At 42.7% G+C, this 21707-nt stretch overlaps 1 protein-coding gene and 1 pseudogene across 1 annotated transcript in view; both read right to left on the bottom strand.

The window, feature by feature from the left end:
- Mcc (mutated in colorectal cancers) overlaps positions 1 to 21707 on the bottom strand; it is a 592098-nt gene that overhangs the window by 76306 nt on the left and 494085 nt on the right. Inside the window, exon 8 of the mRNA XM_023716377.1 lies at positions 13098 to 13240. Within this exon, the coding sequence (XP_023572145.1) occupies positions 13098 to 13240 (143 nt within the window). The remainder of the gene's footprint in view (positions 1 to 13097; positions 13241 to 21707) is intronic.
- On the bottom strand, positions 16934 to 17796 carry LOC101587685 (annotated as a pseudogene).

The raw sequence follows: 21707 nt of genomic DNA, 5'->3' as shown, positions 1-21707 counted from the left end.
TTGTACAACACTACAGATGAACTTAATGTCCCTAAACTCTCCAGTGAAAAATGTACATTAAAAATATGTGTAATATATATCCATATAATGACACAATAAAACATGTTATTGGAATAAATAAAATGAGGTAATAAAAGCCAGTAGGCACAGATGACATAGAAAAAGGTAGCCTTCAAAAATGGCAGTACACGGACCAGCGAGATAGCTGAGTGAAATAAGTGCTTGCATAGGCAAGCACAGGGACCTGCGTTTGATCCCCAACACACATGCAGTGCTGGTCGCACTGCCAGGTAAGTTGAGTCAGCCATCAAGATGGGGGAGGGGAGCGCGCACAACTGGAATCCCAGTACTGGGGAGGCTGAAAACAGGATTACTATGAGTCTGAGCTGCAAAGCGAGACCCTGTATCAAATGCATTAAAAGAAAAAAAAAAAAAACAAGGCAGTACATTCAGAAAGATCCAAGGAACTGCTGTTCATTTAAAAATGTTTCTGGGAGCAAGAGAGCAGAAGACAGAGGCGGGCTATAGGAAACCTCAAGAGCCAGTGAAGTCACTGAGTCTTCCAGACTCCAGAATCTGTCTGGCAAGCAGGGACAGGCAGCCCAAAGAGGCAGCTGCTTCCCTCAGCTTTCCAGTGCTTTAGATGCCAAAGGCCACAGCTCTGTGCTTTATGCATGAAACACGGAAAGCCCTCTGGAGCAAATGCATGTTCCTTTAATAGGTTCTTTCCATCACACCTCATTCTAAAGGAGAACTGGAAGAACTTTTTAGCAAACAACCACCAAAAGCAGAAGGCTTTCAATTTGTAGGCCTAGCATGGGACACTTCCAGTGAAGTGACCTCACTTCCATGAGGTCAGTGGCGGGGATGAGGGACAGGGAATGGCTATGGAATCAAATGAGAACTAACACAACTGGTTGGACTGACTCTTCCTTTTAGCCTTGAGCTTCCTGGCAGCTTAGGGTCCACTTTTACAAAGAAAGACAAGGCATTTCTGGTGAAGACTTAAAGAATGCAGTTACATGGGGCTTCCTATGTGGCATGAAGTGACATGAGTGCCACTCGGCCAATTTCACACACACACACACACACACACACACACACACACACACACACACACAGATGTCATATGGTTTCTTCTTACACTAATCTTCCATTAAAATGAAAGATGTAGACCATAAGGTACAGCATAGCAGGGCTTCTGGGAAAGGTTAAACTCAATCCAGGTACTTGGCTTCCAGTTGTCTAATTTGCCATAAAGATGAAATGGGACACAGAAGAATACATAGATTGCAGCTCTCCTTGACCAGGGGATGCCAGCTAGCCACCTGCAGCCAGAGACATGCCTGTATATCTGGCAGGGTTATGGTGTCTGGAATGACCACTTTTTATTTAAAAAAAAAACCCAGACTTTGATGAATTGTCACCATTTACAAGTCATTAGAATTTATGGCTATTCTTGTTAAAATCTGAATGCCTGGCAGGACTGGCTGAGCCCAGCTTCTCATGCCACAGCACCTGCCAAGCAAGCAGCAGCTAATGCACAGAGTGCCAGTGCACCCACGTGCCTCACAGCCTCGCTTGCCTCCTGCTCAGCCACCTGCTGCCCACCTGATGGATGTGCAACTCCTCCTGCTCTGCTCTTTCTTTTCTAAATGTAACTTTTCCCAGTGAGACTTCCAATGGAAGATGGAAAACAGACTGCTTGCACTATATGTTTCTCATGAGAACCTAGAGCCTTAGGCTTCTATGTTGATACTTGAGGGAGAGCCATGTATTCTGAAAGTCTGGAAAGCTGATAAAGACTTTCATGGTCATAAAAACTAAGGTTCCCTCAGCAGCATTCTTGCTGAGTTCAACATATCCTAGCAAGCAAATCTGCTTTTCTTCTTTCTCTCAGGATCATCTATGCTTTGCCCAAGGTGATACCATAAGCTATTCCAGAATTGACGTATTTTGAGTAAGGTGCTAACAGATGCTTTTTTTTTTTTCTTTTTCCCCTACCCTCGAGGGAAAAATCCTAACCCACATAAAAGTCCTGCTAAATGAAGCAAATGTTGAAACATTCCCCTTGTCCACCTGATTCTAACAGCTCACAGCTTTTTACCAAGTAAATCTGCTCCAAAATACGATTCCACATTCAGAAAGTACATATTATGCACTCAGTGTTTGCTTCATAGTGAATGATCAGATAGCCACCTGGCTTGAAAGTTCTTCATTCTTCTTTTTCTATAGATCCTTTTTAAGCTTTTTCTTGAAATTCAGGTGGCATCTGATCAAGGCATTGCATTCCCCATAACCATGTAGTAACTGACAACACTAACTAAACCAGTACTAGCCCTTGGGGACAACTACTTTGCTTAATCAATGATATGTTCCCAAAGACTTGTGACTCTGGGCATGGAGCAGGTGTGTGATATATACTGGATGAATGAAAATAAAAGACTTCTTATAAAACTCACTTTATGCAAGTTTTGTTATCTGTTAATCAAGTATCAAATTTGAGATATATCAAGTAATATACCACACCTTGCTAAAAAGGCAGAAGGCTTTCAATTAGTAGGCCTAGCATGGGACACTTCCAGTGAAGTATGGGGCATGAGCCACAGTGGACTTCAGCCAGGGTAAGTGACAGGAGTGGCTGTCGGCCTGGTACAGTATTGACTGCAGCAGGACTGCAGCATTGACCGTGCTCTCACTGGCCTCTGAGGGTCAGTCCATGCCAACCTCTGATGGACTGAGCACAACTGTGTGCCGGGCAAAGCTCTGTCGAGTAGACAAAGCACAGCTCTGCGAGAGAACATGTACTTAGCATCCACGGACCCTGGGTTCAACTCCCAGGAGAAACAAAATGAAGCAAAATATAAAAGTAAAGAAGGAAGAGCTACAGGCCCCTTTGGCATCCAGACTATCTATGAAGATGCCAGATGTTAATTCCAGGTCAGAGCCTACTTTAGCTCCAGGTAGAGTCCAGGAGGGCAGCTGGTTCCTCATTCACTCCTCAGGACTCCACATGCAGCAAGGCCCTCTCCACTGAATAGTAAACAAAAATAGAAAAAAAAAAAATAAAAAGTGGCATAACTGTCTTCTTTTAAGTCTGAGTGCCAAGAAGACAAAAGATCTCTGAGGGAAAGAAAATGAAGTACTCTGAGCCTTTTTACCAAGATGGCACTAACAGCAAATAAGGAAGCCCCTGCCCCTCCCAAGCTGAGGTCAAAGCAAAAGCTTTGAAGGTCAAGAAGGCCATGCTGAAAAGTATCCACAGTCACAAAAAGAAGAAGATACAAATATCACTCACCTTCCACTGTCCCAAGACAGTGCAGCTCCAGAGGCAGCCCAAATACCCTGGGAACAGCGCCCCCAGGAGAAACAAGCTTGACCACTATGCCATCATCATGATCCCCCTCACCACAGAGTCAGCCACGAAAAAGATCTAAGACAACAACACACTTGTGTTCATTGTGGATGTCAAAGCCAATAAGCACCAAATCAAACAAGCTGTAAAGAAGCTCTATGACATCGATGTTGCCAAGGTGAATACCCTAATCAGGTCTGATGGAGAGAAGCAGTCATATGTTCAACTTGCTCCTGATTATGATGCATTGGATGTTGCCAACAAAATTGGGATTATCTAAACTGAGTCCAGCTGGCTAATTCTAAATATATACTTTTTTCCTCAGTTAGAGAGAGAGAGAGAGAGAGAGAGAGAGAGAGAGAGAAAGAGAGAGAAAAGAAAAAGAAAAAGAAAAAGAAAAAGAAGTAATTTATAGATAATACCCCATGTTAAAGGCCACATATTGTCTACGTCTACCTTGGACAAGAGGTTTTGTAAGAGGGATGAAATTATAGTTTAAAAGATCTCAGCATCAAAATAATGAACTGACATTAGGATCCTCTTTGCCAGGGTTGGTACCGATGCCTACAATCCTAGCTACTCAGTAGGCTGAAGCTGGAGGGTTGTGAGTTTAAGCCTTGAACTTTCCTCTGCCAGAAAAAGTTGTCATCTGCCCTTAATTTCAGATTCTTGTGAAGTCTCCAGATGTGGCCAAGAGGTAGACACATCTGTTGCCAGATTTAACACTTGGCCTCCTGTCCAATTCCAAAGTCCCATCTCATGGGCTTGACCTTTATTATCTGCATCCCCGTCAGCACTGTGATCTTCTGAGTGCAGCCCAGATGCACCCATCAGGCTCTGTGTTTGGAATTTTAGGCTTTGCCTAGCCTGTGTCTTCAAACCTTTCTAAACTTTTTCCATATACCAGTGCCAAAGGCTTCTGAACCACACAGGCACAGTCACAGCAACAGCCCTATTGCTGGTACCAATTTTCTGTATTAGCCAGCTTTTTGTCGTTGAGATATACTACCCAATGTCCACAATTTAAAAGAAGAGAAATGTGGCTCACAGTTTCAGAGGATTCAGCCCATGGTTGGTGGCTCTAAAGCAGGAACATTATGACTGTAGGTCATGGCACAGCAAAGCACTTGGTACATGCTTAGTTCATGGCGAATAGGAATAAAACAGGGAAACAGCACCAAAGAAGGGGCCAGAGACCACACAATGCATAGTACCAAGATCGCACCTTCACAACCACCTAGATACACCCAGAAGTGGGCTTTGTCAATCCCTGAGGCCAGAGATGGTGAGCCTCTTACAGCTTTCAAGGATAACAGATAGCCAGCTGCATGCCATAAGTTCCTAAGCCAATCAATTTACCAATTAAGCTTAACTATCATACCTGGCTTAGGAAAAAAAAAAAAGACAAATACAAACAGGAAAGCGATAAGAAAGGGAAGAAAGAAAGGAAAGAGAAGATATAAACACAGCAAAAATTAAAAATTGGAAAATCCAGACACATGGTTTATTGGGGTTCATTTTCTATTTCTGTAAGTATCAAGTTTCTCAAAAATTTGGGGGAAAGGGAACAAATACTTGAGCTTGAAGCTCCGCCATGGTACAGACACGCTGAGTTCACAATTCCACTCAGTTTCCTAAGAGGATGGATTTCTCAGAGCTAGAGAAGAGTGCTCCCCTGCACATATGCCTGCCACCAGCAGACAACACTCCTGAGAACCGGGCAGGTCCAGGGTGGTGTCCAGAGGAGAGAGGATGCCAACCCCACTGTACCTGACTTCTGTGTTGCTTTTCTCAAAGAAAACAATGGTGCATGCTTATGATTTCTATTTTCATGAAATCTTATCAGCCCCAAGATATGTTTTCATTTTTGCTGCTGTCACTTTAGATTTCTGACACAGTTTGTTTGGTGAATAGCAGACTTGGTCATAAATCTGAAGGTATAAGAAGATCATGTATCATCAACTACCATAAAGCTGTCCTTGAGGGCATGCAACCCAGCTACCCTTGCTGCTCCTGCCAGGAAGCCTCAGCCTAATCTGCCACAAACTATGAGGGCATCCAGCCTCTCGTATGAAAGCTCTGGCACCGACTTCTAGAGAAAAGTCTTTGGCAACACGCGCATAAAAAGGGTCCAAATTCACACATAATCATTGTGTATGATTACTGCGCAATGAATTGGCACAGGTTTTAAATAAGATAATCTCCAGTGCTGCAGAAGATAGAAACCTCTGGGCTAGAGACAGGGTGGCAATTTGGAATTTGTATATATATATATAAATATATTCTGGCCTTCTGAGAAGTAATCTTTTTCTTTCTTTTTTCTTTTTGTATTGTTAGGGAAGGGTCTACAGGGTGTTCAGGGTCTCTTTACAGCCTCCCAAGTGCTGAGATTATAGGAGTGCCCCACACCTAGTCTCAATCACCACCTCAATGCACCCCTGGGGCAGGGCCAGCACAGCAGGCCCAGGGATTGAACCCCTGGCCCCTGTGTCTGCTTGCAGGTGCTTTAATCCTCTGAGCTATTTGGCTAGCCCTGTGAGAAGTAATCTTGAAAGCACTATTAGAGGCGTGTGTAGGAGGATAAACACTAGCTCCCTCCTGCCATGGGCATCAGCCCCTGTTCTACATTTTGGGGTTCACCTCTGACCACAATCCCGCAAAAGGCCCAAGGGCCCTCTCAGCGCCTGAATCACCCACTTCAGTTCAAGCACCTCTGTTAACCTGGATTAGCCCCTGGGAGCAAACAGCACCAGTGTACAGAAGGCCCACCATCAACACTTGTGCCAGGCCCATGGTTCTCCCTGGAACAAGAATGGGAGAAGTGCTAAGCTAGGGGAAGTGGGAGGCCATGCTCCTCATAGCTCCAAGTTGGAAATAATAAACACTTTCTCCTAGTGACCAGGCTCACTGTGGTGGCTGGGGACTCAGGACTGCTAGTAAGGCCTCGGACTTCATTTGCATTCCAGACTAAACAGGATTCTGAGGCTGGTCTAGAAGCTAAAACTCCTCTATAATCTGGTCTTAAGGAAAAATAGAACAAGAGTCTCAGTGAACCTAAAACCAACCTTATTATACAGGGTGTGTTTAGAAAATAAGTACTGTTTATACTGCAAGAGAAATTCATGAATCCCAAAGATGGTGGGAGCTCCTTTGGTATACATAGTACACCAATGTCTTTCCATTTCTACCCCAAGTCTCTGATGAAAAATTACTTAATAGTAGAAAGAGACAAAAAAAAAAAAAAATCACAAATCAAAGCGCAGCAATGACCTTTCCTTTCTTGCTCTCAACACTAGTTATTCTGAAGAAAGTTCTGGAATGAGTTTTGGTGGCTTCCTTATAGTCCCTAGACTGTTCATGTTCACAGACAGTGCTCACTGGATCAGGGTCAGGTCTCTGAATGAAAACACGCCATTAGAGGGAGCTCCTCAATGAATCCATGGTCAAAGTTCTGCCCTAAAATGCGTAAGACTGTGCATGCCTGTAATTCCCTCATTTTGGGAAGCAGAGGCAGGAGGATCTAATGTTCCAGCCCAGGCTGGGCAACTTAGCAACTAAGCAAGACTCTGTTTCAAAATAAAAAAGGAGTAGGGATGTAGCTCAATGACAAGGCCCTGGATTCAATCCTAAGTCAGTCAGTCAGTCTGTCTGTAAGTCTATCTGTCTCTCTCTGTCTCTGTCACACACACACACACACACACACACACACACACACAGTATTTCTCTGAGCTGGGTTCCCAGGCTTCACCCACACTGTGAACCACTAGGAGGAGATTAAGGTGCCCAAGCAAAGGAAGGAGAAGGGGGCTGAGAGGAAGGACAGCAAAAGGCTCAGCTTGTTACATAGATGAGTCGGGGTATCATTTTTAGTCCAGCCTATGTTTTCATCCTGAAGGCTGGTTCTGCAATCTGCAGAAGAATGGAAAACCTAGCCCCTCATCCCTACCCGAAGGCCAGTCTTCTACAGAGCTGCTGCCTGGCCTTTTTAATGGCCCTCCAAGACTGCAAAAATTGTTTTGGACAAGGGCAGGTAGTGCTTCCCTGCTCTGACCACGTCTCTCCACTTCAAGAGGCTTCATGGCATTTCTAAGTATTTTTTCTGAAGCCACTAAGCCTCATCAGCCACTAAGCCAGGAAAAATCTGACTTTAACATTAAATATATTTCAGAGTCACACTGTGCCAAAAAGCCAAGTTTCATGCATAAATTCTTCCTTGGTTGTTTTCCAAAAACAACTCACACATGACCACACCAGTAAGCAAGACTCTGAAGGGTGTAACACTTTAACATTCTTCAATTGCAAAGCAATCAAATTTCTCACCAAAAAACAAGTACCATTCGCAAGCTATATGATTGAGCCTTTTGTTTGTTTTATAAGAGATTGTGCCAGAGAAGCTTTGAAGATCCATTAACGGAGCTGGGAAATAACCCCGCTGGAGAGGACACTGTACATGCTCTGACACGTGTGATGGGAAGAGCCCATGCACACACATGTCTGTTTTACTCTATTGCAACACCCAGCATCACACGATCTGGGAGCGCTCTCTCTTGTTCTGAGAGCTGCAGAATCCTGTCTAATTATAAACCTTCCACAATTAGGCCAGGTGCTTGTGATCACACAGCTGTTCCGGAAATTCCCCCATCAGCACTAGAGAGCTCAAAGGATGGCACTGAGTATACAACAGCACCCGGAGTCTGTCTTGCCACTTCAACAGCAGAGTGAAAAAGCAAAGCCACCCACGGGAACACGGCACAGCAACAAAAACCATCTCTTAGCTGGATGGCTTTGGAGAGGTGACTAAACTTCCTGAACTTTGCTCTCTAGCTTGTTCTCCTTCAAGGTTGGGGGTTAACATGGCACAGAGGATGTGAGCAGAGTATTCTAGTTGGTACACTCAGCTTTGCTTTATCACTGTCTCTAGATTGAGACAGTTTGTATTCTAAGTCACGATTCCTATGCTAGCTTTGTCCATTTAATCCCCAAGTGACTCTGCGACCTGGTTTGAAAGAGGTAGGGATGAAGAGATAGCTTAGTGGCACATAAGCATCTACCTGGCAAGCATAAGGCTCTGAGTTTGATCCCTGGTACCAAAAAAACCCCACAATGCATGGAAAGAGGTAATGACGCTTGCTTCAAGTTGCAGTGGGCTGCAAACCTCATTGCTTGCATATACCTTCAGGCCAGGTGAAGAGTCCAGGAAATTGCTTACTGAAGCAGTAGCCAGGTGCCAGGTGAGGTTTGAAACAAAGGAAAAGTGCTTTTAATGAAGTGAATGGACTAGACTTGCTTTTGCTATCTTTGGTGATCAGCAAATACACCCAGAAAACTCCATATATAAAATCCAACTTCAAAAAACCCCTGGGTTGCTAATGCAAATTTGCAAATATAGCAACCATAATGAAATGGATGCTTTTTAATGATTTCCTATAATGGTGTTTATATACGGAAGCCTTTTTCCCTATTGAAGCAATTTAACTGGAAAATGGCAAAGGAGTAAGAGGCAGCTGGCCAGTTTGTTCCGATTAACAAACACTGACAGTATAGTACTGCAGGCTGAATGACCTCCTCCAGATGCTCCTCAAGTGCCTGTCCTCCTTGGGATCTATGGGGCCCAGAGCAGCCCTCCTACCTCTTCACCTGCACTGTTCACATTTAGCCCTCAGATGAAACTTCTGGGAAGTGGGCTCACATCCAAGGATACCATCAGGCACTCTGTTGCCTGCTGTGTGGGCCTGTCTCACCTCTGGCTCTTCCTGCTGACCTGTGAGTAGCCACCAAAGAACTATGGCTCCAAGATGATATTCATGCCTATCCAGGTATTTCAGTGTATCCTGTGTGCAGGCACCATGAAGCTGGTACTCAAGGTCGCTAAACTATCTACTTCACACAGCTTATAATCTAGCCTGAGACACAAACTGGTAATAGGGACTTGCGCGTGCACACACACACACACACACACACACACATATATAGAGAGAGAGAAAGAGAAAGAGACAGACAGATAAAGAGAAAAAAAATTTTAAAAAAAGACAGAGAGACAGAGACAGAGAAGAGTTAGAGAATTTCCTCTGGTAGAGCTAAGTGGTATGAAGAGAGCAAGGGTAAAAGACTGACACTGCAGGCTCAAGATGAGGCACGGGGGAGATGTGTGGAGGCAGCAGTGGAGTAAGAGAATGGCACATGGAGACAGCAGGACAAAGTGCTCCATGTAGAGCCACAGCCAGTGCAGAACCTGAAGTCCGGAGAAGTTACTGGTTGGAGCGATGCCAAGAGAGGAGGCCAAGAACAGAAAGACAAATAGGGAGAGTGGGAGAGGATAAGGCAAGGGCCTGGGCTCTATGCAATTCTGAGGCCTGGATAGCATCCAGGTCTAAGGGGCTAGAATGTGGGAATAGAGCCATCCGGGGACAGATTCTGTCTTATATCACAACACCCAGTGAGTTCACTGAATAGGTGAGTAAAAGCTGTGTGGGTAAAGCACATGTCCTGACACTGGGGAGAGGCAGCAAGGCCCTCCACAGTTCAGTCTTGCCATGAAAGATACCACTATTGTTTACAATTATACATTTTTATATAAATGACAAAATGGAAAGAAATGATTTGAAATGAATGACATGGGGAAATGAAGAGGTCCGGTGACTGAGATAGGCAGGTTCAGGCACCTCCCAGGAAGAGTCAGGACTGTGGAGGCCGAGTGTGGCCAGAGCTTGGGAAGTCCCACAGGAAGAGGCCCGTTTCATTAGGTTTATCCCTGCATCTCCCAAGCTTACTGAATCATGAGACAGTGCAGAACACTTTCTAATTTCATAAAATAGAATTTGAAAGGAACAAATGGAAGGTTCAGTGTAGGGTTGACCCCTGCAGATTTGGGAGATTTCTTGAATCTGGCTGCCTAAGGCTGGGAGTCAGATTCCAGAAGCTTGGGGCTGCTATGCCTGGAGACTGACAATGGTGGCATGACCTAAGCATGTGGCATTTTGGCTCAGGGATAGGCTGGTAGTAGGGTTATATGTGGCTCAACATAAAACCTGGGGCTTCAGTTCAGATGAGTTTCAGGAAGGCAGTTTCAGCCTGAATCAAACTAACCTGAACCTAAAGCCCAGCCTTTATGGTGGGTCTAATGGGCCCTGGGGTGTGTTTATTCTTACATTGATTCTGTCTGGTTGAAGCTGAGTATCAATCAACATACAGCTCTCACTGACTCTGATGCAGGTAAATCCATCGTATGGGGCCTTCGAAGCTATCTAGACTGCTGACCGCCTCTTTCATACTAGGGCCTTTTTTGCCCTGATGGCTAAACACCAGGACCTCCACCCTATTTTCTCCCTGTATCTTTGGTTTACTAGTTGATTGCTTCATTTATCTATTCAAACAGGATCTTTAAACATATACCATATGCCAGGCCTTGGAACAGGCTCTGGAAATGTAGTAGATCAAACAAACGTTCTCTCAAGAGTTTAATGAGAGAGACAAATAAGTATCCATACTTTAGAATTTCAATGTGACATAAGCAGAAAAAAAAAAATGAGACAGCACAACACTCACTCACACAGGCTGGGGCTTTCTGAGGAGGCACAGTCACACTAGGATAAACATGGGGCATCACTACCACGGTCAGTCCCCCACACCCTGCCGCCACCACCCTGAGGCTGCTTATCAGTCTGCCATCAACTTCCATGGCTTCCTTACCACATGAACATAAGCTGTGGTCTCCTAGCTAGTTTTCTTCATTCCAAAACACTCCCCTGAACTTTGTTACTTCAATACTTATTGCCTTCTGAAGCAATTTAATTCGGGTATTTCAAGACTGCCCAACAAAGCACCTATCCACCCTCCTACTCTCACCTAGCAAAACAAAAGGAAACAAAACTCAAAGCCAAGCCACCTAATCCTTTTCCCCTATACTACCATACTGGTGAGTGGCCCCATTATCCACCTGCTGCACAAAACAGGCTCTTCTGGCACATCCATAAGCACATCTCCACCTCTACTTTGTTTTCAATCCCTTAGCAAATCTTGCCAAATGAGTATCTTTCCCACATCTGTATCCTTTTCTAAATTAAACTGCAACTGCCACCACCCTAGACCTAGCAGCAATTGTGTCCATCCAAACTTCTGACTGGTTTTCTGGTTAGCTTCCCTGCTCACTCCTGGTCATTGCTCACATCAAGTTAAATGGCAAATGTGATCATCTCATCCCATCCCCCACTATTAAAATCTCTCAGTACCTCCTTAGAGGTCTTTGGAGAAAGGCTAGGCTTCCTAACATGGTCTGTAAAACTGAGGGTGGGGAGACAGCTCAGTAGACTAACTGCCTGCCTGGCAAGTGCAGGGTCCTGAGTTCAATCCCTGGTACCACAAAACAAACAAACAAAAAAAGACTGAGGGTGATCCGGGACCTTACCAACCTCAAAATGCACCACAGCAGTCTCTCACATCCTTTAAAACACTTAGTCCCTTCACTGGGTGCCATCTCCACTTTTACCTGCTTAATTCCTACTGGTCCTCTGGATTTTAGATCATATGTCACTCTAAAAGAAGCCTTCCTAGAACCGTGGACCAAATCAAACTCCTTTGACAATTTTCATGGTAGCACATTTAATGATATTATCATGTGTATAAAGACCTAGAATTAAATATAAAATGTACTATGTTTCATTAAAATATCACTCCCTAGTGAAAAATTAACTTCCATGAAAACTCACTGTTCTCACTTTCCCCTGGTTCTTTTTCTGTCTCTCCTCTACGTGTGACCATTTTCTAAGGCATGCTGTGCCTGTCTCTTTGACTCCACACCCTTTCAACCTATAGCTTTAAAGCCTCTACCTTGCACCTCAGTCTCTCTCCAAACACCCAGGTAGGCATTTCCAAGGGACCAGAGTCTTGGAGCACTGTTACTGCAGCTCCCAGTTAGCACATTTGGCAGCCTACTACATGCACACACACAACAAACAAGTTTCAGGAAACAAAATGCTGCCATTTTTTTTTTTTTTCATTTCTAAAATATTTTATTTTTATAATTTCAAGACTCAATAGAGGGCGGCCGGGGAGATAGCTCAGTGGAATAAGTGCTTGCCTGGCATGCACAAGGTCCTAAGTTTGATCCCTGGTACCACCAACAAACCTCCCCAACCCTCGCCACCAAAAAAAAAAAAAAAAGACTCAATAGAGGGTCACAACCTGAAGTTTAAGACACAGTGTACCAGATATTTCCACATGGATACTGCTCTGCAATTTCAAACATAGTATGGCTATTTCTCAACGTGTTTTTCAACCAAAATTCCTTACCAAAGATTATGATTATCCTCTTAGTCACTTAGGATCAACATGCTGAAGTCATTTCAATCCTTCCTTCTCACCCATTGCTACTAAAGGTACTAGGGCTCTGCCACTGCAAGAAGGTTAACACCATTTCACCTTTCCCACTCCCACTGTTACAGTTTGGCTATGACTGCAAAGTTGGAACACTTGAAAGAGCCTTTCTAACTGGTTTCCTGCTTCAAGAATTTTCACATAGGTAGCATATGCTTCTATCACACTCCTGTCAGTATAGAAAGCTAATTCAGCTCCTCAGTTTCACTTTGAGCAACAAAGCAGTGAGTAAGGAACTAAAATGAGTATGTTCTCACCCACTCACAAACTCTAGGAATAATTTTTAATTCAAGCTCGCCCACGTTTTTCAGATTCCTTTTGCAATTAAGAAAGCAAACTTGGGCTTAGTGCTGGTGGCTCACAGACTCACCCATATCTGCAGTGACCATGGTAGACTGGTTTTCAGGGATGGAGACGGAGGTCTGGTCTTGGTCCATGCTGCGGGAGTCCTCATTAATCTCGTGCTGGCTCTGGCTGAGCTCTGATCGCAATTCAGAGTATTCATCTTCCTCCCTGAGGAAAAAAAAAGACAGCCATCTGACCAAGGATGCAAGATAAATGCCTAATGGTTATGTCTATTGAGGTAAGACAAAGATAGTCACAAAGAGAACTGGTAGAGTTTTTGTTCCATCCCCAGAGATCAGGACTCCTTTGGGGCTCAACAGATGGTCACATCTTTGGCCAGCCAGGGCACAAAAGTGAAAGCGTGCCTCTGATCAAATACATATGTATATACTGAGCAAGAGTCATCTATCAGGCAAGGAGAAACATTTCCCCTTCAGACACTTCTTGAGAAAACTGGATTTCTCTACCTCCTCAGATTCAAAGGTTTTAAAAAACAGTGACTATTACCAATGAGGTTACAGTAAGCAAAATAATTAAGAGTCTACTAAATACCAACAATGCACCCATCATCTGGAACATACCACAGGTAGTGACTTCCTTTTTTGAAGATGACATAGGAACATGTTAGGGTTGGAGCTACTGAAAAACCAACACATCATCTAATCTGGACCCTTGGCAGGTTAACAGATCAGCATATCTTATTTACATCCATGAAGACAGTAGAATTAGGAGGTAGGGAAAGAGGATGGGTAAGGAGAAAAATGGAAATAGTGAGTAACAGAATACCACCTCATGCCCTATTTCCTCCCATTTGCATCTGCTAGCAGGAAGGCAATGCAGAAATGCAGCCACATTTCACCTGCATGTACACACATCCTCTTGTCAACCCAGCATGGATCTTGCAACCTCTGGTCTCTACACTGTACTATGAACAAGATAAAGTTCAGCATTGTCATAGGAACTTCAAAACACACACACTCTTGCCCCCTTATATACAGTCATCACACACATAACAGATACAGGGAGGAAAAAAGCAAAAGTAACTCTCAACTACTTATTTTACAAGTGAGCCAGAAGAAAATATCACCAGGGGATTTACTTGTGGAATGGAAAGCCCACTGGTGTCTGCTGAATTCCCAGGAAAGGATGTGCAATGAAAGAATTCATTCGGGGTGGACTACATTCTTGGGTTTTAAGGAGACCAAGCTGCTGAGTGGTCTTTATGGGGCTTTGAGAGAGAGAGATTCCTGTGTCAGAGAAGTGTAAGACCTCTCCAAAAATGCTTGGTTCTCTATAGAAATCAACATTCTCCCAGGAAAGGAATTCATATGCTTTATAAATGAGTCCCTAACTTTATAAGACACATTAAGTAAAAGCCATTCAGAAAACCAGGAAGACTTTAAACAGAAAGCTCCCAGTCATGAAATATATGAATTAAAATTGGAGTAGTAAAGGAGAAAAAAGTTAATGTTCTCTGAATACTTTAATTATTAGACATATGCAGAAGTCAACAATAATTAGGTTTAGGAAAGAAAACACTTACAAAGCACTCTCAGGAGGAGCCTTTTTGGTCTAAAGGGTAATTGTGCAGGAATATGTCAGCTCTACTTTCAGTTAGTACTTAAGATCCTGATTTTAGTTAATAAGAGATTTGTGCATGATGAATAAATTATCTTTACTGCATGACCAATGTAATCAGCTTCAATGTAGCTGAGACTGTTTTATAGCTAGAAAGTGAGTGATAAATGCTCTTGTTGTTTCTCTGGTACAAGTGACATTTGCAAAAAAATTTTAATAGCCTCCTTAAATCTTTCTGGTTAGGCAGATTCCAAAACACATACTTTCTGCTAAATCTTCTGCTTTGTACTGAATTACTTCTCGAGATTACTAGAATGGACCTTACGAAGACATGCACAGGGGCAGAAGGAGGAAGCTGTTATTGTACAACATCCCTTGACAGGATCAGAGCACAGAAAGAGGATAATACTGCATTAGCACTGTGATCACAGGCATAGGGTTCTTGGTTTCATGAAATGCAAATTAAGGATGTTCACTCAATGTATATGAAGACCAAGAAAAGGACAAGATAGCAGAGTAGGGTGGAGTCTGTGCTGTAGGAGACAGAAAGGTTATAACCAACTCTAACCTACAAGAGATGCTGGGGATGAACACAGGAGCAGGATCTGGGGCTGCTGGTAGGTAGTGAACAGAGAGCAGCATTCCACAAAGTAGATTTCAGGAGAGTCACAACGATGGAAGAACACGTGCAAAGGCTCAGAGGTACTTTGTGTTTCTTGGTGAGGAACAACCAAATGAGCACAGGATAGGAGCCTGGATAGAGCTCAAGCTACCCATTGAGAGGGCAGTTTTCATCAAAAGGAAAATATATAAGAGCAAATAAATAATGTTAGATTGTAGACATAAAATTACTATGATATGTGTGATAAGTCAAGGAATTCTGGGGAATGAGTAAATACTACTAAGGTCATGTGTGGAAACAAGACACAATGGAGGAAAAAAAGTGTACAGTCTCTGTATCCTTGACCCCACAGGAAAAGGTTAACATGAAGACACTGATTCTATAATTGAGACTTGGGGGAGGCAAGAGACTCACCACTGTGCAGAACAGCAGCACCCAAGCCTGACACGAGATCAAGCTGAGCTCTGCACCTGGTACTAGTCTTCCACTGTGAGAACAAGTTGAGCCTAGCACCTGACACCAATCTTCTAGCACAAGACCAGTGGGACTGCTCGAATCAACTCCCAAAGAGGACATAAAAACATGGTGGCACGTGACTGTGTGCTGAGCTCCTGTTCTTAGTTCATTTGGCTTGCAAGACATTATCTTCTCTTTCCTGCAAAGCATCCTTTTCTTCTTCTTCTTCATATCTTCTTCTTCTTCTTCTTCTTCTTCTTCTTCTTCTTCTTCTTCTTCTTCTTCCTCTTCCTCTTCCTCTTCCTCTTCTTCACTGACATTTTATTTTCTGATTTATCATTTTTACAAAACAAAACAAACAAAAAGCAGATATCAAAAACAGCAAAGAGTTTATAGAATTTCTGCACCAGTTTGCATGTAAGTCAGTGATTATGAAACTGGTATCCAATGTAAATACTAGACACAGGATGATTTCCCTCTTGGTCATATGCATTCAGGTAGTTTATTCTGGAGCCACTGAATACTAACAATTTTTTATAAGCACCGGTCATTTTTTTGAGGCCCCATTTGGTTTGTCCAACAAAGTAAACAATGTTTTGCTGTGTGGCATTTTCTTTTTTAAAGAACACTGAGCTGAAACACAGACTGTATTTGTTTGGATCTGAACCAAATCCTTTGAGACCCCAATTAACCTGAAGAATACTGAGAACATTTATAGGGCATATCCAATGGTATATTAAACACTTGTCATATACCATATAATGTATAAGGCAGCTACCGTATTTCTAAAGAAAATAGTATTTCAAAGGCTGCCCAGAATAAGAATTACAGCATAGTTTATGCATCCTTTCTGATTTGGAGAAAGTCTCCCAAACAGACCCATATTATGGGAAGAAAACTTGATATTTCTGCCAAACAAGCTCTAATATTTTAGATACATTTGTATAGAGCAAAGTGCTTTGCTCTGGACCCTGGGCGACCACAAAGAAATTGAGAGGCCATGATAACTGGATGCTAAAAAGTAGTAGCATACTTAAACTCACGCTTAAGATCATCTGGAGGCAAACAAAAATAAAGCTGGAAAATTGTAGTGGCGCTTACCTACCACTTGTTCTGAAAACACATTTTGCTTACATAAGTATGGTCCAGTTTTGCAATGTGAATAGCTGCCAGTCTCTCATATATACTTTTTCTTTTTAAAAAATAAAGATAATTTCCTGACTAGTAATGATTAGGAAACTGACCTCAAATTCTGGTCAAATCTTTCAGTATTAATTAAAAATAATATAAAACATAAAAACCAGCCAATACGAGTTAAAAATCACAATTAAAGTTCAATGTAAATTATACTATATACAGAATGGTATACAGATCATTGAAATGATTATGAGAAGGTGAAATACTTTTGTTGAAATAAAATTTCCTCTACATTATCTCAATTTTCATTCAAGAAAAAACTGATATGTAATTTTTTTCTTCACAGATATGAAAAGGAAGCATGAAGGCAAAGCTGAGAGAAACAGATGCTACCCACAGGGTAGTGGTGGCATTTGGTTGTTTTGGTCTTTGTACCATCAACTCCCACTTGCGTGGCAGGTAGCCAGCTCCTGCTGGACTACACGGTTCTCCTTGCAGTCAAGACATGAACGATGGATCCTACTCCTCCAGCAGCAAGTGCCTTTTCATGCCATTGTAGTAACATGGTACTGCTATTGTCAGAGGGACTCTCAAAGCCTTTATAAATATACTTCATTAGGAGATCCACACCACTCTTGTCCAGAGATTGAACGGCCTTTTCAATATCATTAGCTTTAAAAGAGATGAGCACCTTCAAGACAATGCTGCCTGCTCGATCCTTCACTGCCTGACTCTTGGTGTTGATAGGGGGGTTTTCAGAGCTGCCTGGAGAGCAGCTGTCATGTTTCTGCCTCAGACAGGAGTCCACCTCGCCCTCGTCGGGCCTGGCCTGGCCGTCGCCCCCGTCTTCCTCATCCACGAACTTGTTCTCATCGTACTCATCCACGTCCACCTTCCGGAAGCGGGCCGACGACACAGTGTTCTTTGACATCCCGGATCCCGACCGCGGCGAAGGCCTCTTCTGGGCGCTGGCTCTACCTCACAAGTCCAGCCCGGTCCGACCCTGCAGCCGGGTGTCCGACTCACTTCCCTCTTCCGCCATCCTTTTCTTCTTGAGCACTTCCTTTGCCTTTCTTTACCTTTACTTATTTCTGCCCTAAAATAAACAGTACTTTTTCAAATTCACCAAAGAAGAACCTGACCAGTTCACTGAACAGGACAATAGGAACCTGGAAAACCAGCCACTCCCTACTTCACCTGATAACAATCCCTATTAAAGGTTCTTCTGTAACGTATTTTAAAGGTTCTTCTGTAATAAGTATTTTAAAACAAAAACAACATAGGCAAACAAAGGTAATAGCAATCAAGAGTTGGAAAGCTACCTTGCATAAGAATCAGTTTTACAGCATAAGTAACAGAGGTTAAATTACACATTAGAAGATGTGGGCAGCCCTACTGTTTTTCCTACTAGTTTCAGTTAAAAAAAATCATGGAGTTGGGCTGGTGGGATGGCTCAGTGGTCTAGAGCACCTACTTAGAATAAGCTTAGCAAAGCACAGGGACCACGGTTCAATCCCCCAGCACCACATGCCAGCCAGCCCCGCCCCTAGTGGGCTGAGCTGGCCACACACACACACACACACACACACACAAATAAATAAAATTTTTAAAAAAATCATGGAGTTGCATCTTGATCGTCATCCATCAACATCATCATTCTTGAAAAGAATTTGTAACCTAGAGCAGGAAAAATGACAGAAACAAATTTTGTGAGGGCCTTGGTAAACCAATAATTTGTGGTTGCAGGGTATGTAGCAGACTCCTGATGGGGTTTTCTCTATCATGCAGAAGCAATGGAAAAGGTCAGATACATGCTGCTGATCCAGAGGGGGTTTTAAAATATAAGAATCTGAGTTGCATACATCCAAAGCTACTCTGCACAGACTGGAGTCATCTACTGGAGGAGGGAACTTGCTGAGTTCCCTTATATAGCATCAGCTTCTCAAGATGACTTTACTGTTTCCTTCCTTAAATATTGAAGCTCCCATCTTTGGGGGGCAAAATACAGAGGTCCCTCATCTATTGTGGAGGTTACGTTTCAGACACCCCTGTGATAAGTGAAAATCAGCGAAGTAGTAACATATTTATTTTAACAGTAATATATACTTTAATGCTTGATAAACTCTTCCCACACTCTTAAAAACCTTTCCCACACTTTTAAAAACAGTTCTAACGTTCTTAATCATTTTCTAAACTCATAAACCTATGTACTGTTAACAACTATGTATATTGTACGGTACTGCAAAATCTCATGAAATAGTGAAAAATCTGTGAATATGTATATATATATATATATGTATGTATTTGGTACAGGGTCTCACTACACAGCTCAGACTCATAGTGATCTTCCTGTTTTCAGCCTCCCCAGTGCTGGGATTACAGGTGTGGGCCACCATGCCTGGTCTTTGTGGCTAGCTGGGCATGCCCAGGGGCAGGGCCAGCATGGCATGTGGTGCTGGGCATTGAATCCCTGGCCCTGTGCTTGGTAAGCAGGTGCTTAGTCTGCTGAGCTATCTTGCTGGCTCTTAGATTAATATTTTTTGAAAACCCATGGAATAGTGAGTCCATGAAAGTCAACCACAAAACAGCAAGGGACTACTGTATCCCCTAAAAATATCTGTTAACTTCAATGATGCAAAACAGGAAAATGTGAAAAAATTCCAAAGAGTTACCATGTAAAACCCAAAAATCAGAAGCCAAGACAAACTGATCGATGTTGATAATTACATTTTGTACCGGAATTTTCATAATGATGAGCTTATAAAGTCCTCAGGTGTTTCTCTCTATTCACAGGATTCTAAATGCATATGACTTCATTCACTTATAAGCAAATGTGAGGTGCCTCCAAGCTGTTTTACTTAGGTTTTCAAGGATCCCTGCTTGCTATTTTCTTAAACAGGAAAGAAAACTCTACCAGGCGAACACTAGACTATGCGCACACCTGTGTGATGACCAGCGGTGGCAGAAGAGTTGCAGCTGGTGGATAGAAAGGGGTTGGAAGGACCAATTAAGCCAGAACCAATACTTTTATTTTAAAAACCAGAAAACCAAAACTTCAAGAGGAAAAATTACTTATACAACATCATGCAAGTAGCTACTAGTAACACAGTCTACTTCCTATGTTTCATATCAGTGAAACAACAGCCTAATATTGTGGCCTAGGGCAAAGATCTGTTATTTTTTTTGCTTATTTTTAAAAATTCCTTCTTGCTGGGTAGGGATAAAATGATCTAATCTACAAAGGGAAAAATTCCAGCCAGCACCCAGGCCTGGCATGTGTGGATGGTACTGCTCAGGGCCCACGGGGTCCTCATTCCAGCCAGCGTCCATGCTGAGCGTGTGAATGGGACCACCAGCCAGCCCGCTGAACCCTCACTCCAGCCAACACCCAGGCCCAGTGTGCGAGTGGAACTTCCTCCACCAAGCAGGCCTGGTAAGGAACTCTGCAGCAGAACTCCTTGCAGAGAGCCCAGAGACATGACTCACCCAGCTAATCCAGAAGCAGAACATCTTGCCAGAGTGGCATAGCGGGTTCACTTCCAAGGGCTGCAGTAGGAAGAAGCGGAGTACAGAAGCCAGACCCAAGCCACACCCACCTGGACAAGAGTGAACTTGGTAGATGCAGACCTGGTGCTAAGGTAATAACTCTACCAAAGCTCTACACAAAGGTCAGAAGACAGTGCTATACTAAATGACAACGAGAAGGAGCAAAATGTATTCTCAAGCCATGAGCCCACCCCGAACAAATGCAAGAGACAATAGCATAGATGAAATTGGAAATAACACACCTGAAATCTCTGAAATAATAACATCTGAAGTAAAGAAACAACTGCAGAAAGGTATAAAGGAAATCAGATCAGAAATAATTTCTGAAGAAAAGAAATAACTATAATGAAAGAAGACTAAGTGCTTCTAAAGAAGATACTAATAAAAAATAGAGAACAGAAAAATGATGGAATCCTTGAATAAGCAATATAGGAAAGAAATAGAATGCATAAAGCAGATTCAAAGAGATATATAGGAAATTAAATAAGGTGGCAAAACTGTTTGAAAGAAAGTAAAGATAGATTTTTAGATCCTGAAGACACCATTGCAGCTAGTGAAAAGGTAAGAAAAGATCTCTTAAATATAACTAGGAAGCAGGAAAAAATAATTCAACATCTGCAAGATGATCAATGTAAGACTAATAGGCATCAATGAGAAAGAGTCAATACAAATGATATAAAAAGAATATGGGCAGAAGTAATAGCAGAAAACTTCCCAAATACAGGGAAACAGTCTGACAGTAAGATCACTGAAGCATATAGAACTCCAAATAACATCAACCCAATTAAAACCACACTCAGACGTGTAATAATCAAGATCCCAAAAATTTAGCACAGGAACAGTATACTAAAAGCCACCAGAGAAAAGAAACATTTAATGTTTCTCCACAAACCATCAAGTCAAGAAAAGCATGGAGCAAAGTACAAGTCTTGGAAGAAAACGAATTCCAACCCAGACTGATATACCCTGTAAAACTCTCTTTCAAGTTTAATGGAGAAGTGAAATGCTTCCATGACAAAGAACAACTAAAGAGGGGCTGGGGCGGTGACTCAGTAGAATAAGCACTTCCCTGGCAAGTGCAAGGGCCTGAGTTCAATCCCCAGTTCTTAAAAAAAAAAAGAACAGCTAAAGAATTTCATAACAAAGCCAATCCTATAGAGACTACTAAAAGATATTGTAGAGAGGGGCCCAAATGCCTACAACTCCATGATGAGAATGGAAAGAATCCACCAAAGTGGGCAAACAAACACAGGAGAAAAAGAAGTATATAACAGCAGGTAAATAACATGTCATGCA

The sequence above is a fragment of the Octodon degus genome, unplaced genomic scaffold, assembly GCF_000260255.1.
Source record: "Octodon degus isolate 3935 unplaced genomic scaffold, OctDeg1.0 scaffold00048, whole genome shotgun sequence".
NCBI lineage: Eukaryota > Metazoa > Chordata > Mammalia > Rodentia > Octodontidae > Octodon > Octodon degus.
This window is presented reverse-complemented; position numbering and strand designations above follow the sequence as displayed.